Source organism: Excalfactoria chinensis, chromosome 9 (assembly GCF_039878825.1).
Source record: "Excalfactoria chinensis isolate bCotChi1 chromosome 9, bCotChi1.hap2, whole genome shotgun sequence".
NCBI lineage: Eukaryota > Metazoa > Chordata > Aves > Galliformes > Phasianidae > Excalfactoria > Excalfactoria chinensis.
In genome coordinates, this window is record NC_092833.1 from 16,590,781 (window position 1) to 16,609,110 (window position 18,330).

Genomic DNA, 18,330 nt, shown 5'->3' on the forward strand with positions numbered 1-18,330 from the left:
TCCTCTCTGTTAGCATATGCTGTCTTCCATACATTTCTGCCAACTGCGAACACACACACACACACACACACAATGCATAACCTCCAAGTCTCACTTTAACAAAAAAGTTTAGAAAAGTCAATTTAAATAAGCTCAGCATTACAGCACTGAAGGAGATGTAAAGGTAAAACAAGTCTCCCCACTTGAAAACCCTTGTTTATTGAGTCATCAGGACACATGCTACGTGGAAGTTGCAGACTTTGATCTGTCTTTTTCTCAAATGCTTTTCAGATTATTATACTTGCAGTGAAGGAGGGTAGAAAATGAGCTGCCAGATGGTTAATGGCCTTTCTGAAGAATAGCCTTCTCTGCTGCTTTTTGAAGTCACTTGTCAGAGAACTGTCATAATGTAATCTCTATTCTTCTCATTCATGGAAGGAAGTGTATTTTAATCAGGTATTATCAAGGCTAAGAGAGCTCAAATTAACTTGTACCAAAGCTGCTTCTTAGGGCAGTACAAATAAAATCCACTTACAAATTGGTGTATCTAGAAAATGCAGGTAAAGTAATACAGAAGCAGCATATGAAGGAGCTCCTCAAATGTAGGTTGTGACTCTTCTTCAGGGCTCCCTGTACTGGACAGGGCTAGGTGGCTACTGCCTGAAATGCTGAACACCAGTATCCCTTTGTTTTCCCAGGACTCTCTGCTTTCAACTGTCTACTTAAATTTAACTTGTGAATCTGTTCAATGGCTCTAGGAATAAAAATATAATGCCAAGAACTCCAAGACTTGAAACAATTGACTTAATCCAGCAATCAGTTATCAAGACACAAGGAAAAGTTCAGAATGGTTGTTACACTTCCAATTATTAATGTCAGACAACTGTGTCTAATTACATCCTCAAACATACAAGGAAATCATGTTTATTTGCCAGAACTTACACACAGGCAGCTCTTATCAGGATGCTCAGCTTTTCGATATTCCCCTAGGTTTACTGCCCTACAAGGAAGTACTTCTTGGCTTCTTAGGATAGAGTGACATCTTGTGGTTTCTTCTGTCCGTCATTGAGGAATTAGCCACAGGAATGTTGACTAACTTCTATTTCTGGTATAACTCTGTGATCTTGAGGAATATCGTGCTTCATTCAGTCCCATAAAAGTCCAGTTTCATGCTTGTGCAATTCTGTAACACTGCAGGAGGGTGAATCACGTTCTAAATGCAAAACATGATTCTTACTGCAATATCAAAGTCTGCAGCTGAATTACATTAGATGAAAAGCACTTGCATCTAACATAAAAGCCGTGCTTCCATTGCAAAGTACACATGTATACACCCTATGCAACAAGTTTGCCATTTTCAATAATATCCCAGGTTTTTTTCCTGTGAACCTTAGTGGGTGGTTGTGTTTGGGTTAAATGCTTAAAAATGAACAAGAACTTCAATCAAGATTCTGGGAAGACAGTGAAAAATTACTCCTTGGAAGAACATTAACATTCTATTGTGTAGAACATGTCAAGGTTTTGTTTAAATGATGTACTAATCCAGAAAAAGAATGTTTGCTGCTCAAGATCCCATGCTTTAAATGACCTTATCACTATAGTTAACCAGCTACAAGTCATAGCATCAATACTAAAAATGATAAGCAACCGAAGCTCTGAACAGCATTTCCAGCAGCACTCCAGGAGAGGAATGCGAGGCAGAGAGATGACAGCATTAGGGAACTGCATCTTGTGCTTGAACTGCTGCAGCCCTGTGATGCAGACAGACACTCGTATCATGGGTCACTCACACAGCACATGAAGTTGCAGAATTTATTTTCTGATGTAACCCCCAACACAAAATACAAAACTTTTTTAAAGGACTACACACCTAAACTCACATATGGGACACTAACAAATCCCCCTTACCATAAAACTACTAGGACAAAAAGAATTGTTGCTAGTCTTGGCTCAGAAGCAATAGTACCTCTGAAAAGAATATACAAAATCTAGATTAAAAACACAATGGAACATTATGTATCTCAATAGGCTGGCAACAATAATTAAGATACCAATGAAAAAAGAGTATAGTTTGAGAGCTGCTTTCTTTGCAAACATCATAATTTGGTAATAAACCCATTCACATTACTGGAAAACATTTGTTTATTTCCAAAAAAACCAGGAAATAACTGTTTTGCTAGAACTAGGCAAATATGAAGTGAGATAGCTTGTGTTTGCACTCTTGTTACTGCTTGCTTTCTAATATGCCCATTGAGGCAATTAGATTCAGACTTGGCACAGGAGACTGTCTCATTCCAATCAGTACCTAGATTCAGACTAACTGCTTAGGGCTCTACATGCACTTGCCTGATATCCTTCTGACTGGCAGTTGTCCTTCCTTCAGATCAAGTCTATCTTCAAAGTCTTCCCTTGATAAGGAGCACCTACACTGCAAGAACCTAGCGTAAAGATGACAAAATTGGCCAGGAAGAACTTTCAGTGTTATTTTCCAGGAATAAGCTCAACTGAGACTTAACTGCTTTTCTCTCATCTTTCTACAATAAATTCCTCTATAATAATGAGGTGCTTCAAAAAGCACCACAAAAATTGGCTAAGACGTGAAACAACATGAAACTCAGGCTCGTGACAAGGTCAAAAATGTAGGAGATCTTTGGCATACTGGTTACTTTTAGATGCATTAAATGGTTCTCTGTGTATCACCAGAACATTTAGAACCAGCCCTTCTGTAACTGCACCAAAGGAGCTGGATTTACCTACTCTGAGACAAGGCCTCCATTTTGGTATAAGTAGTTCCGCTTCTACTTTGGAGGCAAAGAGAATGTCAGGTGTAAAATATATCTCTCAACTGTACAGTATTAAGATTATAATTTAAATTTCAATACAAAAAAAATCTCAGAATTAAGACTAACATACACTATGGGTAATAGGAAACAACAAAGTACCTGAAGTAATATTACGGAGCTTCATTTTTCATCCGTGCTATAGCTCCAAACAGTTCAAGGAGGTGAGGCTTGATATGTGCTCAAATGCCCTTTCTCTGAGGCAGTTTTAACCAGCTTCCTCAGAGATCATTCATCACTTTGTAGCCTGTCCTGGAAGATTTGCACCAGTAGGATAAAAGAGCGAACAATGTGTCAAACCTGGCAAGTTCTCCTTGCATGAATAGCTTTGTTAGCAGTATCTAGTCTGTTTTGAACTGAATACAAACCAGTGAAGCCCCTTAGTAAAAGTTACGATTAGCCAATACATGTTCCCATGGAATGTAAAAGACAAAGCTTCTATTGACTGAAGTAAGTCCTACTTATCTAGAAGTCTGTATTTATGCTGTTTCAAAAGAGCTCCTTCACCCTTTTTTCCTATTCTCTTACCTTTTTGATAACTTCTATTCATCTCATGTTTAGCACCGTGAGGGATGGAATTATATGCCTGCCTGTTGATCACTTGAAAATGGAAATTACAATTAGTTCACAAGGTAACATTTACTTGTAATGTCATTCTCCTCTGTCAACACGCAAAAACTTAGGGAACAAATAGTATTATGCTGTTCCGTATGAACTAAACATCTTCAGACACATAAATAAAGTAAAATACAGAAAATGTTTAATATCATTCTTAATCACCGAAGTGAGATGCTGTAAAGCTCAGGTTAAAAGCAGAACAACTACTTTTGGGGAGAAAAATGTTCACACGATGTGACTGTTCAACTATTTTAATTTGGACATACAGAGCTATTCTACACTGACTGGCTTGAAATACTCATGCGATCAAACTTTATTGGTATCAACACTTACGGAAGGTGAATCACGGAGTTGCATGCAGGAGCATTCATAAAAGCAGCATTTTAGAACCAGATGTTGGAGTTTACACAGTCTACCACAGTTCTCAGACAGAATCCATTAGGTTTAGATTCTCCCATTAACTTCGAGACAGCACACTGCAGTCTGTTTACTATTACAAGATTACATTTTCCAGATGTAGCTCAACTATAAATCATGAAGGTTTGTCATTTGATTACTCAGAGCTGAGCACATTGTACTCCTGTCTCATCGATCCAGTAAGTCTCTGCACTGTAAACAATTCAGGAATTATGGATTTGCAAGACTTTTTTTTACTTTACAATTCACTAAACAAGAAACAGTTGTCGACATGTACACAGTTTTATTTTAAGGACACGGCAATCACAGTAACAAAAACAAAACCATTATTTTAATACTGTGAACTTCTCCTCTGGAAACACTTGCACATAGACCTGAAAGCATTTTAAACAATATCCTGGGGGGGTGGGGGAGAACACAGCAAACCTTAAATACATAAACTTCAAACTTGATGTGCTTTTTTCCCCTCATTTTGGTAGCTGGCAGTAGTTAAAGCTCCTCAAAGTCATGGCCACTTGTATTCATTGCTTCAGGGTGCATTACCCGCCCCATGAATAACACAGTACCTGTGGCAAAAGGGAGAAAGGGAAGATGTCATTAGAACTAAAAGGAAATGCTGAAGTTAAAAGCTGATGAATACTGAATTCTTGACCATGTGGTAAAGAATTTCTATAGGAATCTGTGATAGAATTTGGTGCCTGTGAAACTGTATGGATCAATAACACTAAAGAAAAAGGACTTCTTTGTATTCAGAAGTGATATAGTACACAGACAAGAACAGTGGACACTGCCTGCATTTCAGCACCCTTCAGGTTATTCTAAAGGCTTGATTCAAAACCCACCACAAATCAAAACGGAGGTTCACTTCAATTCCAATAGTTCTGGTGAAGCCTTGTGGAAATACTGCCACTGATGTAGAGTCAGAGCTCTCTAGACTGGGAGGGTTTCTAAGGACGCAGCTAGCCTAACCGAAGCCAGACCTGAACTGAACCAGACTTTCTCAACTTTACACCCCTTCCAGCCTGAACTGGTGAATAACAATCCTCACAGAATTAAGTGAGCATGAAAAGCCACCATACTAGTCTGATCATTACTAGAATTATTACTAGATCCTTGTTCATTATTGTTTATTCCAGATTGTGCAATCCACAAGAGTTCTCTATACAAATACTACTCTCCCCAGCTATTTAACCACCATTTATAGCTTTCACACTTATATATTTCTATACCTATTTATAAGTGATAACCAATCACAAGCACTTAGGATATTATGGTGAATAAGGGTAGCCATTAAATTTTTTCACCTGTCTGTAGAACAGTTAAGATGCCAGAACACAGAACCATCTGATAGTCTGTGGCTGTACAATATTTTGCATACCAGCCACATCCACATCATTAAGATAAATATGAAACTAAGGAATTACTTCATCATTGCCCATTTTGCAAGTGCTGTTCTCATCTCTTGTCTGCCATAGAACACTTCAAGAGTACAACAGAATTATTCATTGCTGTAATCTCTGTCCATTATGCAAATCACTTGGTACTGGGAACACAGCTTATTGGTCTCAGTACAAGTGCCAAGTGCTTATGGAGCACAATAATTATGATCATTCAGGGGAATAACACCTCATTTTGATGCAAAGGGTAGGGTTTGCCTTCATGTTCCTTAATCACAGAACGAGTACTATTCAGAATTACACCAGATTTTGGTGTCTTGCTCAAGGAAACATTAGGGGGACATAGAAAGGGCCAGTCTTCCAATGTTTACTCCAAGACAAATGAAAGAAAGCTTAGAACATGAAGAGAATTTGTTCTAAACATGCAATTTTCTTTCATACCCAACAACACACTGTGCAAAGTACAGAGGACTGAAAGTCTCACCTGTTCTTCTGTTTCTGACCAGGAAGAAAAATGGATGATCTACTATAACTTGAGGATACAGTACTGCCATTCTGCTTATGGCAATCATTCCTGAAGGACAAAAGAACAGGAAACTTGAGTATTACTACACATTCTCCCCTGCTCTTAATGAAACATACTTGAAGCTCATGAACAGTGAAGTCTTACACTCCAGCACTTAATGTAACCAAGAAATATCATGAACAACCTAACCAAAAATGAGATCTACAAAGTAATAGCATATTTAAGGTTAAATTAAAGTAATTAAAAATGGAGTGACACAATTTCCCAGGCTGAGGAAGCAGCTTCTAAGATGAAGAAACTTAAAAGGAATTATGAATCATGCATCCCCGTAGAAATAAAATGTATTATGCTGGACAGTGCTGCTGGCCTCTTCTAACAACTCCAAGCTGATATTTGATAGGAAAAGATAACTCTTAACACATACAGGGAATGCAACAATTAAATGGGCTAATGTTGCAGCTTTTAGCTTCCCTTCAGTCTTCAAAAAAGCGGAGGGAAAGGGCAAAATTAAATAGTAATCAGGTAGGATTTGGCTCTTCATTATTTTTATTTGGCAAGACATGAATTTCTCGAGGGCATTATTTCCCAGTGTTTCATTTAGTTTTACAGTTCCGCTGTACTGACAGTAAAGACTTGTGCATGCCAGCAATCCCTGTCCATCTTAATGTTACAACCCAAGCTAGTTACTGGTATTTATGAGCAAGGAAGTCATTTATCTTTTCCTCCAGTACAAGTAGAAATCAGCTGATGATACAAAACCTAACAATTTCAGGAAAAGCATGTGATAACCACGTAGTTCAGCTATCAGGCCTCCTAACATCAATAATGACCAACTTAAGTTTTTCCATTTATCACTTCCAATCTTGCTTCTCCAAATGAGCTTATTAAAATACAAGTGCAGCAGCTCTGATCCAGGACAGTTAGGACAAACACTTTCGACCATCCTCAAGTAGCACACCAAAACTAAGGAGTGCTTAAGCTGTGTGAACAAAAAGTTCGTACCTGCCTGACACTCGGAAGCAAAACAGATTTTCCACAGGAGCCTCACAACTGTGAAACACACCATGTGTAAGCACTACAGAAGTTTACCTTAATTCTGTTCTGAAAACCAGTTTAGTTGTGGCGCTCCCTTCATGCTACATACTTTTTAGCTTCCTGGAATTTCAGCAAAACAGTTAACGTAGAACAACATTAGATTTCATTCTGTTTTCAATTAGGTACCTGAGGCAGCAGCAGCTTCTGATCCTTCCTCATTAACTTCTAGGAAAGCCTTATGAAATGCCTTTGCAAGGTAGAGTTCTTTGTTATCTGGAGAAGAAAAAAAGATATTTATTTCAAGCAGTTTTACAGCCAAGCACCTTAGCACTATTAGCCACCTTCTACACCAAGCCAGAACAGAAGATAAGAGCTTTGTGCAAAGGACTTACATAAAGCATGTTTTGCCAGTGCCTCTAACAGCACCAGTTACCACATTCAAGACTGTACTGCTCTTCTTTGTGTATTACATACACTATACGCATTGGAATGGCATGGCACTACCTAGAGCATCAGTACAGTAGCATTCACCACAGAACTGAGTTATTTTCAGTCTTGTTTTCCATTTTTCTTCCTCCATTTTCTAGTTTTGGTGCAAGCCTACACTTGCTTAAGTGAGTAGATGCTCCACTATTTTTCTTCATCATCTAAATGATCAGACCTTGATCAGACCTACTGGAATAGTCAGCAGCTTGCAGGAAGCAATACATAACATCATTTAATCAGTCTGACTAAGTTTCATCAGTAAGACATAATGAGGATTAGATATACATTTATTGTACCTGCATAAAATCCACAGTAATGACAGAACACAGTTAAGAGCTGGAAAGGAATAAAAGCACTCAACAGGAAGCCACCCAACCATGAAAATCTAATCTAACCACCCCACTGAGACAGCTATACTTTTTTGCATTTCTGATCCTTAACAAAACATTCAATGCCAAAACACCAGCCGAAGGCTGAGTAAGGAAGGAAAAATTAGGACGTATTTTTTTAATTGCTATCCACAGCTGCGGCCAGGATCTCTAACACTAACAAACCTAAGCCACAAGAGACACCAGTTCAAGATGCCTCTCCTCAGATCTCACTACTGCTACATGCACTCAGAATCAAGCTAGATCTCACAGTTCCTCTGCTGACCTTAAATCCTGCCAGCAGAAGCCTTAAATGATTCCCCTTTGGAACAGACCATAAGAGACTGCTAAATACTAGAAATCCTAGGCATCAGAGCCAAGCTTTCAGCAATGTTACTTAGAGAGCTAGAATAAAATTTCCACTGTTGCCTTAGATTTTGCATGTCCCACATTCAATCTTGACAACAAAATGATTCCCACAGCTTTTGTATCCCTTGCTATTAACAAAAACACCACCAGAAAAGAATGTTAACAGCACTTCTAAACCTTCAGTGTTGTCTATTAAAAATAACTGGATAAACAGCATAATCAAGTGTTAAATGGTCATCCTCCAAAGCTCTCATTCTTACATATCATTAAGGTTTGTGTTTCCAAGAAGTATTTTACAATAAACCTAGGACATGCATGATCATTTACAGAAGTGATGCTGTACAGAAGATACCAGCAGCCAGAAAGGGTGACAAACCCATACAAACCTTACCCCAGTTGCATGCCTAGCATCACGTGCACTGATTCTGTAAACATGTCAGGTTATCAGGGTTCCTGGTAAGTTTACTGGTCAGCTCAGCACATTTCTTCATTCCAGGGTAGTTATGTTTTGCTATTTTTGCTTGAGAACATTTCAAAGCTCTATTGAGCATTTGAGTTAAATATGACTTAACAGAAGAAAACAAGAACTCTGCAGCCTTCATAGAAAAATGCTGTTTCAGAGCTTCTTTTCTTAAACACAGATATTTAATAATGAAACACTCCACTTACCCTAATCATGGCCCTTCTATCATGATTTTTATCACAGTACTTCAGCCTGCTCCTGTGACCTGTGATACTCACAGCAATACTCCCTATTTTAATCCTGTATGTTTGATTCTGCATAGCACAGCATTATGTTACTCTGAAGTATATTTCTAGCCTGAACACTCAGCACCTTAAAAGATCAGTCTCCATCTAATGAGCTTATTGACTATAATGAAATTGGGCCCTAAGTCAGCCAACACAAATATTACTAACATTTACCATCAGCTATTAAAATAAGACAAGTTGTAAATGTATTCTGGTTCTAAGTATAAAAAATAATATACAGTTAACAGGAATACAAGAAGTGCACCACTAAAGAACAGATGAAATATCTCCAGATTTATTTTGTACTAAATAAACATTAATAACACATCTCAGTTAAAAACTACAGCGTAACTTACTCTCAAGAGCAAAACATCCTGTCATTCAACACATGCCTTATGTCCTAAACCAAGTTTCTAATCTACAGAAGGTGTAAGAAGTCCTTAGTCAATGTAGTGTGAACAGTTTTAATTGTGCTGAAGCAACTTCTTTCTAATCCCTATCTCATAACCTCAAACCATATCCAAATGTCTGTGGTTAAGGTTTCCATAAGTGCGTACCTTTATTTGGTTCCAATTCCTTGCCTCTCACCCTGATGGATATTATTGTCCTTGGATGGTGAAAATAGCAGTTTCACATCCCGGTTTCCTTTTTCTAGACAATTTGTTTTATACTGCTGCTATTACATTCCCTCCTTGAAGTGAGTTTGCTTCCATATGGAGAGCAGGGACAGCACTAGGTGACAGTATCTCTTCACTGTGTTTTGTGATCATCAAGTGACTGAATGAACTCAATATCACACAACATTTATGTCTTTCCCTTAAAAAGAGGAAGAGATAAAGCTTACCTGAGTATTTCCTATCTTCCCCCCCCACCCAGTAACTTTTCTGAAACGAGATTTTCTAAGGGGTCAATGTGTTCTGTTAACTATTACTCAGAAAAGCCCCGTGAAGATTCAGCATCATGGAGTTTAGGCTTTCTGCAAAACCCTTGCCTAGATAGCCATTAATGTGTAGGTGTGATCTGAGGCTTATTTCTAATGTACGTGACTCTGTTAGCATCACATTTCATTTGTCACTACACTCCATATGCTTGCAAACTCCTACTCAAGAGCTGCCAAATGGTTGCTCTGCAAGTCTCATTTTAAAGAAAAGCATGCAGGTTTATTTATTGGCTTTCCTAGCTCAGGATGCCCCAGAAAAATTACATTTACCTCAGACAGGACCGTGAAGAACTATTTACTGAGATGGTACTCTTCCAATTATTTAATATTGTGAAATCAGTCATTAAAAACACTTAGCAGCTCACTGAGACACAGGTCACCTTGATCTTAAAAACAGTTGTCAGTTAAGGCAAAAAATATTACAATCATTTGGAAGAGAAATTGACCTTTAGCACAACAGTCTGAAACTTGCCGAAATTCTTAGTGTCAAAACACTCAAACTGCAAGTCTGGGCAAGTTATAAAATCCCAAACATTGGAAGTTCTTTCAAAATTTGTTTCTTGCTGAGTTTCAGGTTTGATTACTATGAACACAAGATCAAATCAGAGATGGAAACAACATCTGTGAGTCAAATACTACAAACCAGGTAGTCAAAACAGGAACATCCTCCTCACCTGCACAAACTGACAGTTTTGCTCACAACCCAGACATCCTGAGAGGTAAACCTGACTCATCCGGATCCATTTTTCCATTTGAGTGTAAAAAGTAAAAGATACTAAAGATGGAAAATTCTATAATCTTCCAAATTCATTTATAGCCACTGAACTCACAGAATTTCACTGAAGACAACAGTCTGTACCTGGATCTGATTACAGGATTAGGGCTGCTGTAATCACAGAAGACTTCCATTGACATCAATTCAAAGGCAACAGCAACAGGAAAAGGGGAAGAGAATTATTTTATACAGCAGAACTTCACAGAAGACTCCTTATTTTCTCCCTAAATTAGTGGTGTTCTCAATCAAAAATCTGGATTTAGGCTTTCATACAATAGCAAGTTCCCCAAAGCGCTAACACTGAGCTGCATGTAAACTAATGGCCTAGCTTCCTTGTTACCCAACATGCTATCCAGCTACTTGTAAAAACAAGTTTTTAATATTCTTCAGAAAAATGTATTAAGGAAACATCATTCGTTTACACAAACCCTCTTCACATTACCTAATTTCAGCTTCCCTTACAATTTCACAGGAAAAGGAAATGCAGCAAAATAGCAGAGCAGGCTACATATAGCCCATGAACAATGTTTCTAGCTTAGCAAAAATGAAAAGGATGTAATTCTAAATGCTTCAGCTGCAAATTTTATACTTCATTACTACTACCCTGAACAAGATCCACCAGCACGATTGCTTCCAGGAACAGACAATTAAGAACTACTTCCCATCAGCTGTGCAAGTGTCTGGTTGATTAGACAGTAACCCACAGAGCAGAAACGTACACAGAGCGTAAGTATATAAGCATAAATTACAAGAACATCAGTCAACCCACACTGGTAACATGTTTCTAGATAGAGAATATTCTGGTCTGTCACACCACAAGTCTAGACAGACTGTGCTAAATATACTGCTCATATGGGTACTCTTTTTTTACATACAAGTACTTGAGCAACAGTAACACAGCTACCTTTTGTAACACTTCCATACATTTCAGGAGGTATTAAGAGCTTAAACACCTGCTTTCCACCTGAAGTATTAGATATTTCAACTTCAAAATGAAATTGTTCAGTTTACTGGAATAGACAAACAGCATGCACGTTTCCATTTCAGAATGCTTTCCTGTTACGCCTACATACAGAAGGTATTTAGGGGATAACCAGTCATATAAGTATTTAATGTACTTAATGCCATGAAGAAATGGCCTCTGGAGAAGAAAGAGGACAACTATCATGTTGCATAAGCCTCACTTAATATTATGGCACCGAAGTCACATATTGCTCTAATACAGATCTGCCTCCCACACATTTTTAAGATCAAGTATGATATCTTAGAACGACCTCTCCCAGGTCAAAAATACTCCCACTTCAATGGATTGCTCACCTACCTCAGCTGCTCCTATAGACAACAACCCTGCATCACACAAAACATCCCAGAAGATCACAAGTTTGCTAGCAGGTATCTTTTAAATGAAAAGACATTGGAGATCTTATTGGTTATCCTCAAGTGGATGTTTTTAGTACTTATATATCTCCTCTTACCAGACATGGCAGTGAGGTCAGCACTATGGCTGAACACTTCTGTAATTCCAAGACCTTTCAATACATCTTTCAGATCAATTTCTTGCTCTACTGTGAACCTGAAAAAGGAAAGAAAAAACACAAAACTAATCAAGGTAAGCAGTACTTATTAGAGGACTAAAATTTCCAGGAAACAACAACTGAAATACAGAGACAATGTGAAATAGGAGCTTCAGTAACCATTGTATAGCATAGCTGTTACTGCATAGGATTTTTTCTCTACATTTAACCTAAATCTATCCTGTTATCCTTTACCTTAATGAATGACTGTTCACAGCTACAACAACACAACACTTAAGCTTTATACAAAACCTAAAAATGTATCAAGTAATCTAGTTAATAGACTTTAAGACAAGAAAAAAGATGGCTTCATCTTGCATGAGGCCACACAACTCTGCTGAAATGCTATGTTACCAGTAGAGCCCCTAGGTGCTCAAGATCTACAGAATCAGGAGGATCTGAATACTTTTTCTGTGTAACTGGGAAGTGTATAACTAAAACCTAATGTGACTCATCCCAAAGGCTATAATTTCAAGGCTTACTAATAGTCCTGAGTGAGAAAAAGCAAAAAAAATGCCTGATTCTCAGTTTGGTTCTAATATATTACATTCTGCAGAACACAAAGCAAGGCAATGGCTCCACTTGAGAAATCAACAATTTCATACTTAGAAGACAGGCCTTAAGGATCTGAATTGCGATTTCAGCCCAATAAGCAACCTATAATACAGAGCTGCCAGCTAACATCAATTTCAACTTTTCAGACAGAATTTCAGCAAGGCTGTCCCGAGGTGCTAGAACTAGCTTGCATAATTCAATAGCTAGAAAATAAAACAAGAAAAAAATTCCACAGTACTGCTGTTCTGACCAGGCAGATCAAGGCAGGTTATGGTTCTCTCTGGCAAGGTCCTTCTATGAGGGCTAAATACAGGCTGCAGATGTTGGCTACGTATGTATTGCAACAGCGCACAGCTTTTCCTCTTCTGTGGCTGTATCTCAAGAACCACAAGATATGACCACATCAAACAGGACTCAAAAGAACGTAAAAAAGGGACAATTTTTTCCTTGAGAGAAACAAAACTTTCAGATAAAGAAGGATCGTCATGTAAAGCAGGACGGCCAATGAAGAAAACCAAGCATACTGGGACAGCCTTCAAGGGGTGATCTGCAATCTGTTACAATGTTATTAGAGAGTAGCTCCTCTTGTGTTCTTCAAATAAATTGTTAGTTTTGTATATTAGATTCATGGTCTGTTTCAATTCTATGAAGAAATTGGATTAGAGCGTTGATCATTTTAGACTGGGTTAAACTGCAAACATTTGAAAATGAAAAAGATAATTTAACAATTCTGTTCAAATTTCTCCCTTGCTATTAAAAAGAGTAATTTGCACATAGATAATGCAAACAGAAATTACAGTGTTGTGATTAACTGTGCTTTCAGCTAGTGTTCAGGCCCTATTACAGTTTAGAAAATGTTCACTTTATAATTTGATAGCATCTTTCAGGATATAAAAAATTAATTTTATTCCAGTGCTGTTTTCAGTTTCTCAGTGGACAGAGCCTGCAGGCCACATTTCATAACATGCCTTCCTGAGTCAGAGCATAAAATATTTATGAAGTTTTTATTTAGAGCATTGATAAAATCCTGCAGATCCACTCTGAATCTCTAATGGAAATCCAACACCTTGGGAGCATGCAATTAATCTTTCTAATTTTTATAAGGAAATTGCACTGTTACTGTGTGGTATTTCAAGTTCATGAGAGCTCTCGTAACTGGAAATTGCTGAAAGTAATCAGAACCTAATTGTACCTGTTTTGCCTTTCCTTAACCTTAATTCAAAAAGCATTTAGCAATTCTTCTGGAGGTTCTTAGATGAATGTGACAGGCATGAAAACTAGCCTAGGGTAGGAATTGTTCAGTACAGAATAAATAAGTTATATGACCACACAAAAACAGCCTCGACTCAGCCACAAACTCGTGTCTGAAATTCTGGCTACAGAAAACCCTGAACTCTGCTTTAGGTTGAGAAGAAGAAAGCTAAATCTAAAACTGCCTACTAAAACTTAAGGCCAGAACCATTCCAACAGTACTTATGTATTTAACTTGAGATACTTTAACTTCCTACATTCAGAAACTTAGTCTTCATAGACCTCTAGATTCCAGGCATCTCAAACACAGGAGAAACATATCAAGCACCAGCACCTGATAAAGAGGCAGTGAAATACTTCAGTTATAAAAGAGAAGCTTAAGGGATGGAAGTCTCATTTATTTTGTTAGATCTTTGTTAATCTGTAACACACAACATTTCACTGTGAAAGGAGAAATAGCTTAGCAGCAGCCTCTCATCCCTTCAAAGGATTTTGCTCTGTTCCTTACACATGCAACATAACCTATACTTCCAAATCACATGAAAACAAGAATAGTTTCTGTGACTAGAAGGGTTCACTAGGGTTCCTTTTTTCCTGCTGCCTTGTGCTGTAGCACAGCACTACAGAAAACTCAGTAATTATGGAAGTATGTTACCATGTTAAATAAACAGTTTAAATAAAATCAATGAAATCATTATGAAGCCTTTGAAGACCATTTGGATGGAACTACACATTACAGACCTTTAGTAGTACACAAATGAGGTACACATTTAGAGGCAGATGAAAATTCCAGGAAAGGTAACAGTGCATTTGAGTTCATGCAGCTGATGTCTACAAATAAACCAATGAAAATCCACTAAAGAAAATGAGCTCAACCCTGGTAACATCTAAGAAAGACGTTGATTGAAATTACCTCTCAATACTCAACTGTTTGTATCTACATATACCATTAAAACTTTCTGAATTAGCAGCAAACAGTAAACTAATTAGAACCCAAATGAAACATTTTAGCTTTGTTAATTCAAGCTTGAAATATTCGTATGGCTCCTATCTAAACAGAACTTAACCATAATGAGTTCAGCAATAAAAAGGGAGCCATCACTCAGTAGATATATTTCTGATGAAATTCTCCTTCCTGGAGCTTATACCTGGAAGGGACATGAAAGCAGCTTTCAGTTGTCGCTCAAACAACTACTATTATGCACTATATACCACCAGATCATCCAGTCACAGCAGCCTTCATGTAGGTGCTACATAACTACAGACTTGGTCAAGAGTCCAGTTTTTACTGACACTGCTATTCCATCCCAACTGAACACAGCCTTCCCCCTTTTAATGATATGGCAGCATATTCTCACCTTGGTAAATATACTTCAACTTTTTGCTTTTTTACCGAGTTAGCCCATTCATTAATCAATGAGGCTTTGACAAGTGGCTCCAATGTGACCAGTGGAACTTCCTGTCTGGAAAGAACAATCATCATACTAATTTCATCTCCTTCATATGGTATTTCTAGAACTTGGTAGATACCACCTGCTTCATTAGAGCCATCACTGAACTCTCCTACAAGAAAAAACAGGGAAAGGCTATTAGAAGTACGTTCTTTCATTTTTACTGGAGATATAGAAAAGATAAGAGGTAGGTAATGATGACTAGGTACAGGAGTTAAAAGGGACCCTCTATTCTGTAAAGAAAAAAAAGTCAGTTCCTTCATCATAAGATTTAAGTCTTATATTTCCTTTCCTAAACAAGGTAAGCTTATGCAATCACATTCTGCAGGTAATCGTGCCTCTGAAATCGTTACTTAGCTTCCACCTAACTTCCATTTGCAAGCAAAGTCTAGAAGCTGTTAAAGCTAAGACCTTCATGAAAATGGGCAGAGTTTTTCTTCCAGAAAGAGACAGTTTATTAACAATGAGACAGTAAAATATTGCCAACAGTAGACACTGTAGAATCCATTTGGAGTTCAGGCTCAAGATAAAAACAACCATTAGCTCTGCTGTATGAAGAATTCATTTCATCTAAGGATATTAGGGCAGTAATGGATAAGCATCCTTATATTAAGACTTTGTTTTTATTTAAAATACAATAGTTAGAAGGGATCTAGGAAGAAAAAAAAAAAATCAGAACACAACAACTGAACTACCAATTGGAAAATATCACTGAGGACATTATACAAACACCTCAACACTGAGGGGCATGGGAGCATCAACCATCTCCCTTGCAAGTCTGCTCCAGCATATAGCCACCCTCACAATAAAGAAGCCTTCCCTAATATCCAGCCTATTATTTTTAATACTTAACATAGGACAAGAATAATATTTCACTGAAAAGCAGATTTAGCTCTATAGTTGTAAATAGATCAGAAAACAAATGTTCTGAAATTCATCATATGGCACTACAACATACCTAAGCAGCAATCACGAAACCATTAAATATGTTGATGCCTGGTACAATGTGCAAGCACATGCTATATAAACACAACAAACAAGCATCCCCTCCTTCTACTAGGCAAACATACTCAAAGCTCTATGTGGAAGAACACAAATAGGTACTACTGCAACAAAGATATTAAGGAAAGACATACTGGATTTAAATTGCTACATCTCCAACTCACCATAATAAAACTCTCCCTGTTGGTACATCATTGGAATCTGCACTTCAGTTTCATCATCCTTAGTGAAAGAAAAAGTTCTTGTATTCTCAGGTCTGAACTGTGATTTCCAATTGCCTTTAAAGTAGATTGCATTGACGAGAACCAAATAAGTTAGAGCACCAAAGTCTCTTGATGACACAAAATCTTTGATCATGTCTAAGGAAAAAAAACACAACTGTCAGTCTTTATGTCAAACAGAGCATTAAATCAAATCAAAACAGCTCAAAAAAAAAAAAAAAAAAAGCAACAAATAAAAAGCTACACTAACATGTAATTTCCAATTCAGATGTTCTATTAAATCTCTGATTAAACCACCAGTGTTTTGAAAACCTAAAGTCACAGTGTAGGCACGCAAATCTTTCCATCAAGGATATGTTAGCTAACTGTTACTGTATCACTACTTAAATATATCCCATAACTAAATCAAGGGGAAAAGGAAGTCAAGCTATTTACACTGGTGTTGTAAACCATTTCAGCATATTTCTCTTCACGTCAGATCATCTTTACATTCTGGTTCTGATCCAAAAAAGAATTAGAAGTGGATGTTTGAAATGTATACCCATTGGAGCTTCACCTAGGCTAATTTTTAAGCCCTCGATTTCTAGTATCTCACTGATTAGTAAAGGCTAATCTGTATAGATTCTCAGCATTTGTTCACTGATATTAGCGCTTGAAAAGCACAAGAGAGACATCCAGCATCTGTTCCACACAAGGGAAGTATGTCAGCTAAGCATGGCAGCTGCTTCACTCCTATTCCTATATAACTCATTTACATAAGAATACAGTCTTACCTGCTTGAGCTCATCTTAAACAGATTCCTTTTCAACAAAACAATTTTGAGGCTGCTAAATTTGTCATGCTGACCACATTTGTTGGTGTTCTCGACAAATTATAGCCCACTTCAGATGCCTCTCTCATTCATTTATTTTTAACGGACACTGCAGTACGAAGTGTTAAAAATAAACATTCCCCAGCCTGGTTATTAATCCCGTAATGCATTGTTTAAACTACAGATTCGGCTTTTTGGACCACATGACACATACTAACTGATGTGAAATTTGTGTATCATATGGCAATATTAGTTACAGGTCACTGTTCATACTTCATCCCAACTAGTACATCGTTAGAAATGAGATGTGACCCATACTTACTCTACAGTTGGGGAAAAAAAAAAATTAAGCAATATGCTTGAGCTTTATTATTTAGTACATCATTTTCTCTAGAGCTTTTCAGTCACATCTTGTTAATACACTGATGTACATTAGGAATTTTCTCTGTCCAGTTATGTTTTCTACTCTGAGCCTCCCATCATTTTAAACACGCTGGAACTGGAAAGCTGACTGTCTTGTACTCCTTAACTAATGAGAAAATGAGCCCTTTCTGTCAGAACTGGCAGGCAGAAGGGAATGAGATCTAGTGCTCACAGATTAGACCGAGGGACTGTTACTATCGCAACCTAATGCTAAGAGACCAACAGCTGCCTTTGTTAGCTCAACAGTTCCTTCCAAGGTGATGGCTACGAGCTTGGTCAGCAGATGTGGCAGGCATTAAGCATGAGATCCGGGTGCTTTTTTCAAAGAGAATTTTGCTTTTCCCTCAGACGTGTGATTTCCTAAAGCTCTGCACAAGCAGCTGCATTACTTCCATTCCCACTATTTTTGTAGCTTGAGATAAAGGGTAGAATTTACCACAGTAAGTTCTGTTTTCCCCATAGAAAAAAATCTAGAGATGCTTTTTAAAATGCACTGAACATATTATGCAAGATGTCTTTCAACTTTAGTGCTGCAGATTTCC

The 18,330-nt window shown here is 37.6% G+C and overlaps 1 protein-coding gene across 1 annotated transcript in view; it reads right to left on the reverse strand.

Annotated features, from left to right (window-relative positions):
* Positions 1-3,557: 3,557 nt before the first annotated feature.
* Positions 3,558-18,330, reverse strand: part of SERPINI1 (serpin family I member 1) — a 34,955-nt gene continuing 20,182 nt past the window's right edge. Inside the window, exons 4-9 of the mRNA XM_072344222.1 lie at positions 16,498-16,692; positions 15,239-15,443; positions 11,976-12,073; positions 6,999-7,085; positions 5,736-5,825; positions 3,558-4,420 (exon numbers count right to left, since the gene is read on the reverse strand). Of these exons, the coding sequence (XP_072200323.1) occupies positions 4,344-4,420; positions 5,736-5,825; positions 6,999-7,085; positions 11,976-12,073; positions 15,239-15,443; positions 16,498-16,692 (752 nt within the window). The 3' untranslated portion in view covers positions 3,558-4,343. The remainder of the gene's footprint in view (positions 4,421-5,735; positions 5,826-6,998; positions 7,086-11,975; positions 12,074-15,238; positions 15,444-16,497; positions 16,693-18,330) is intronic.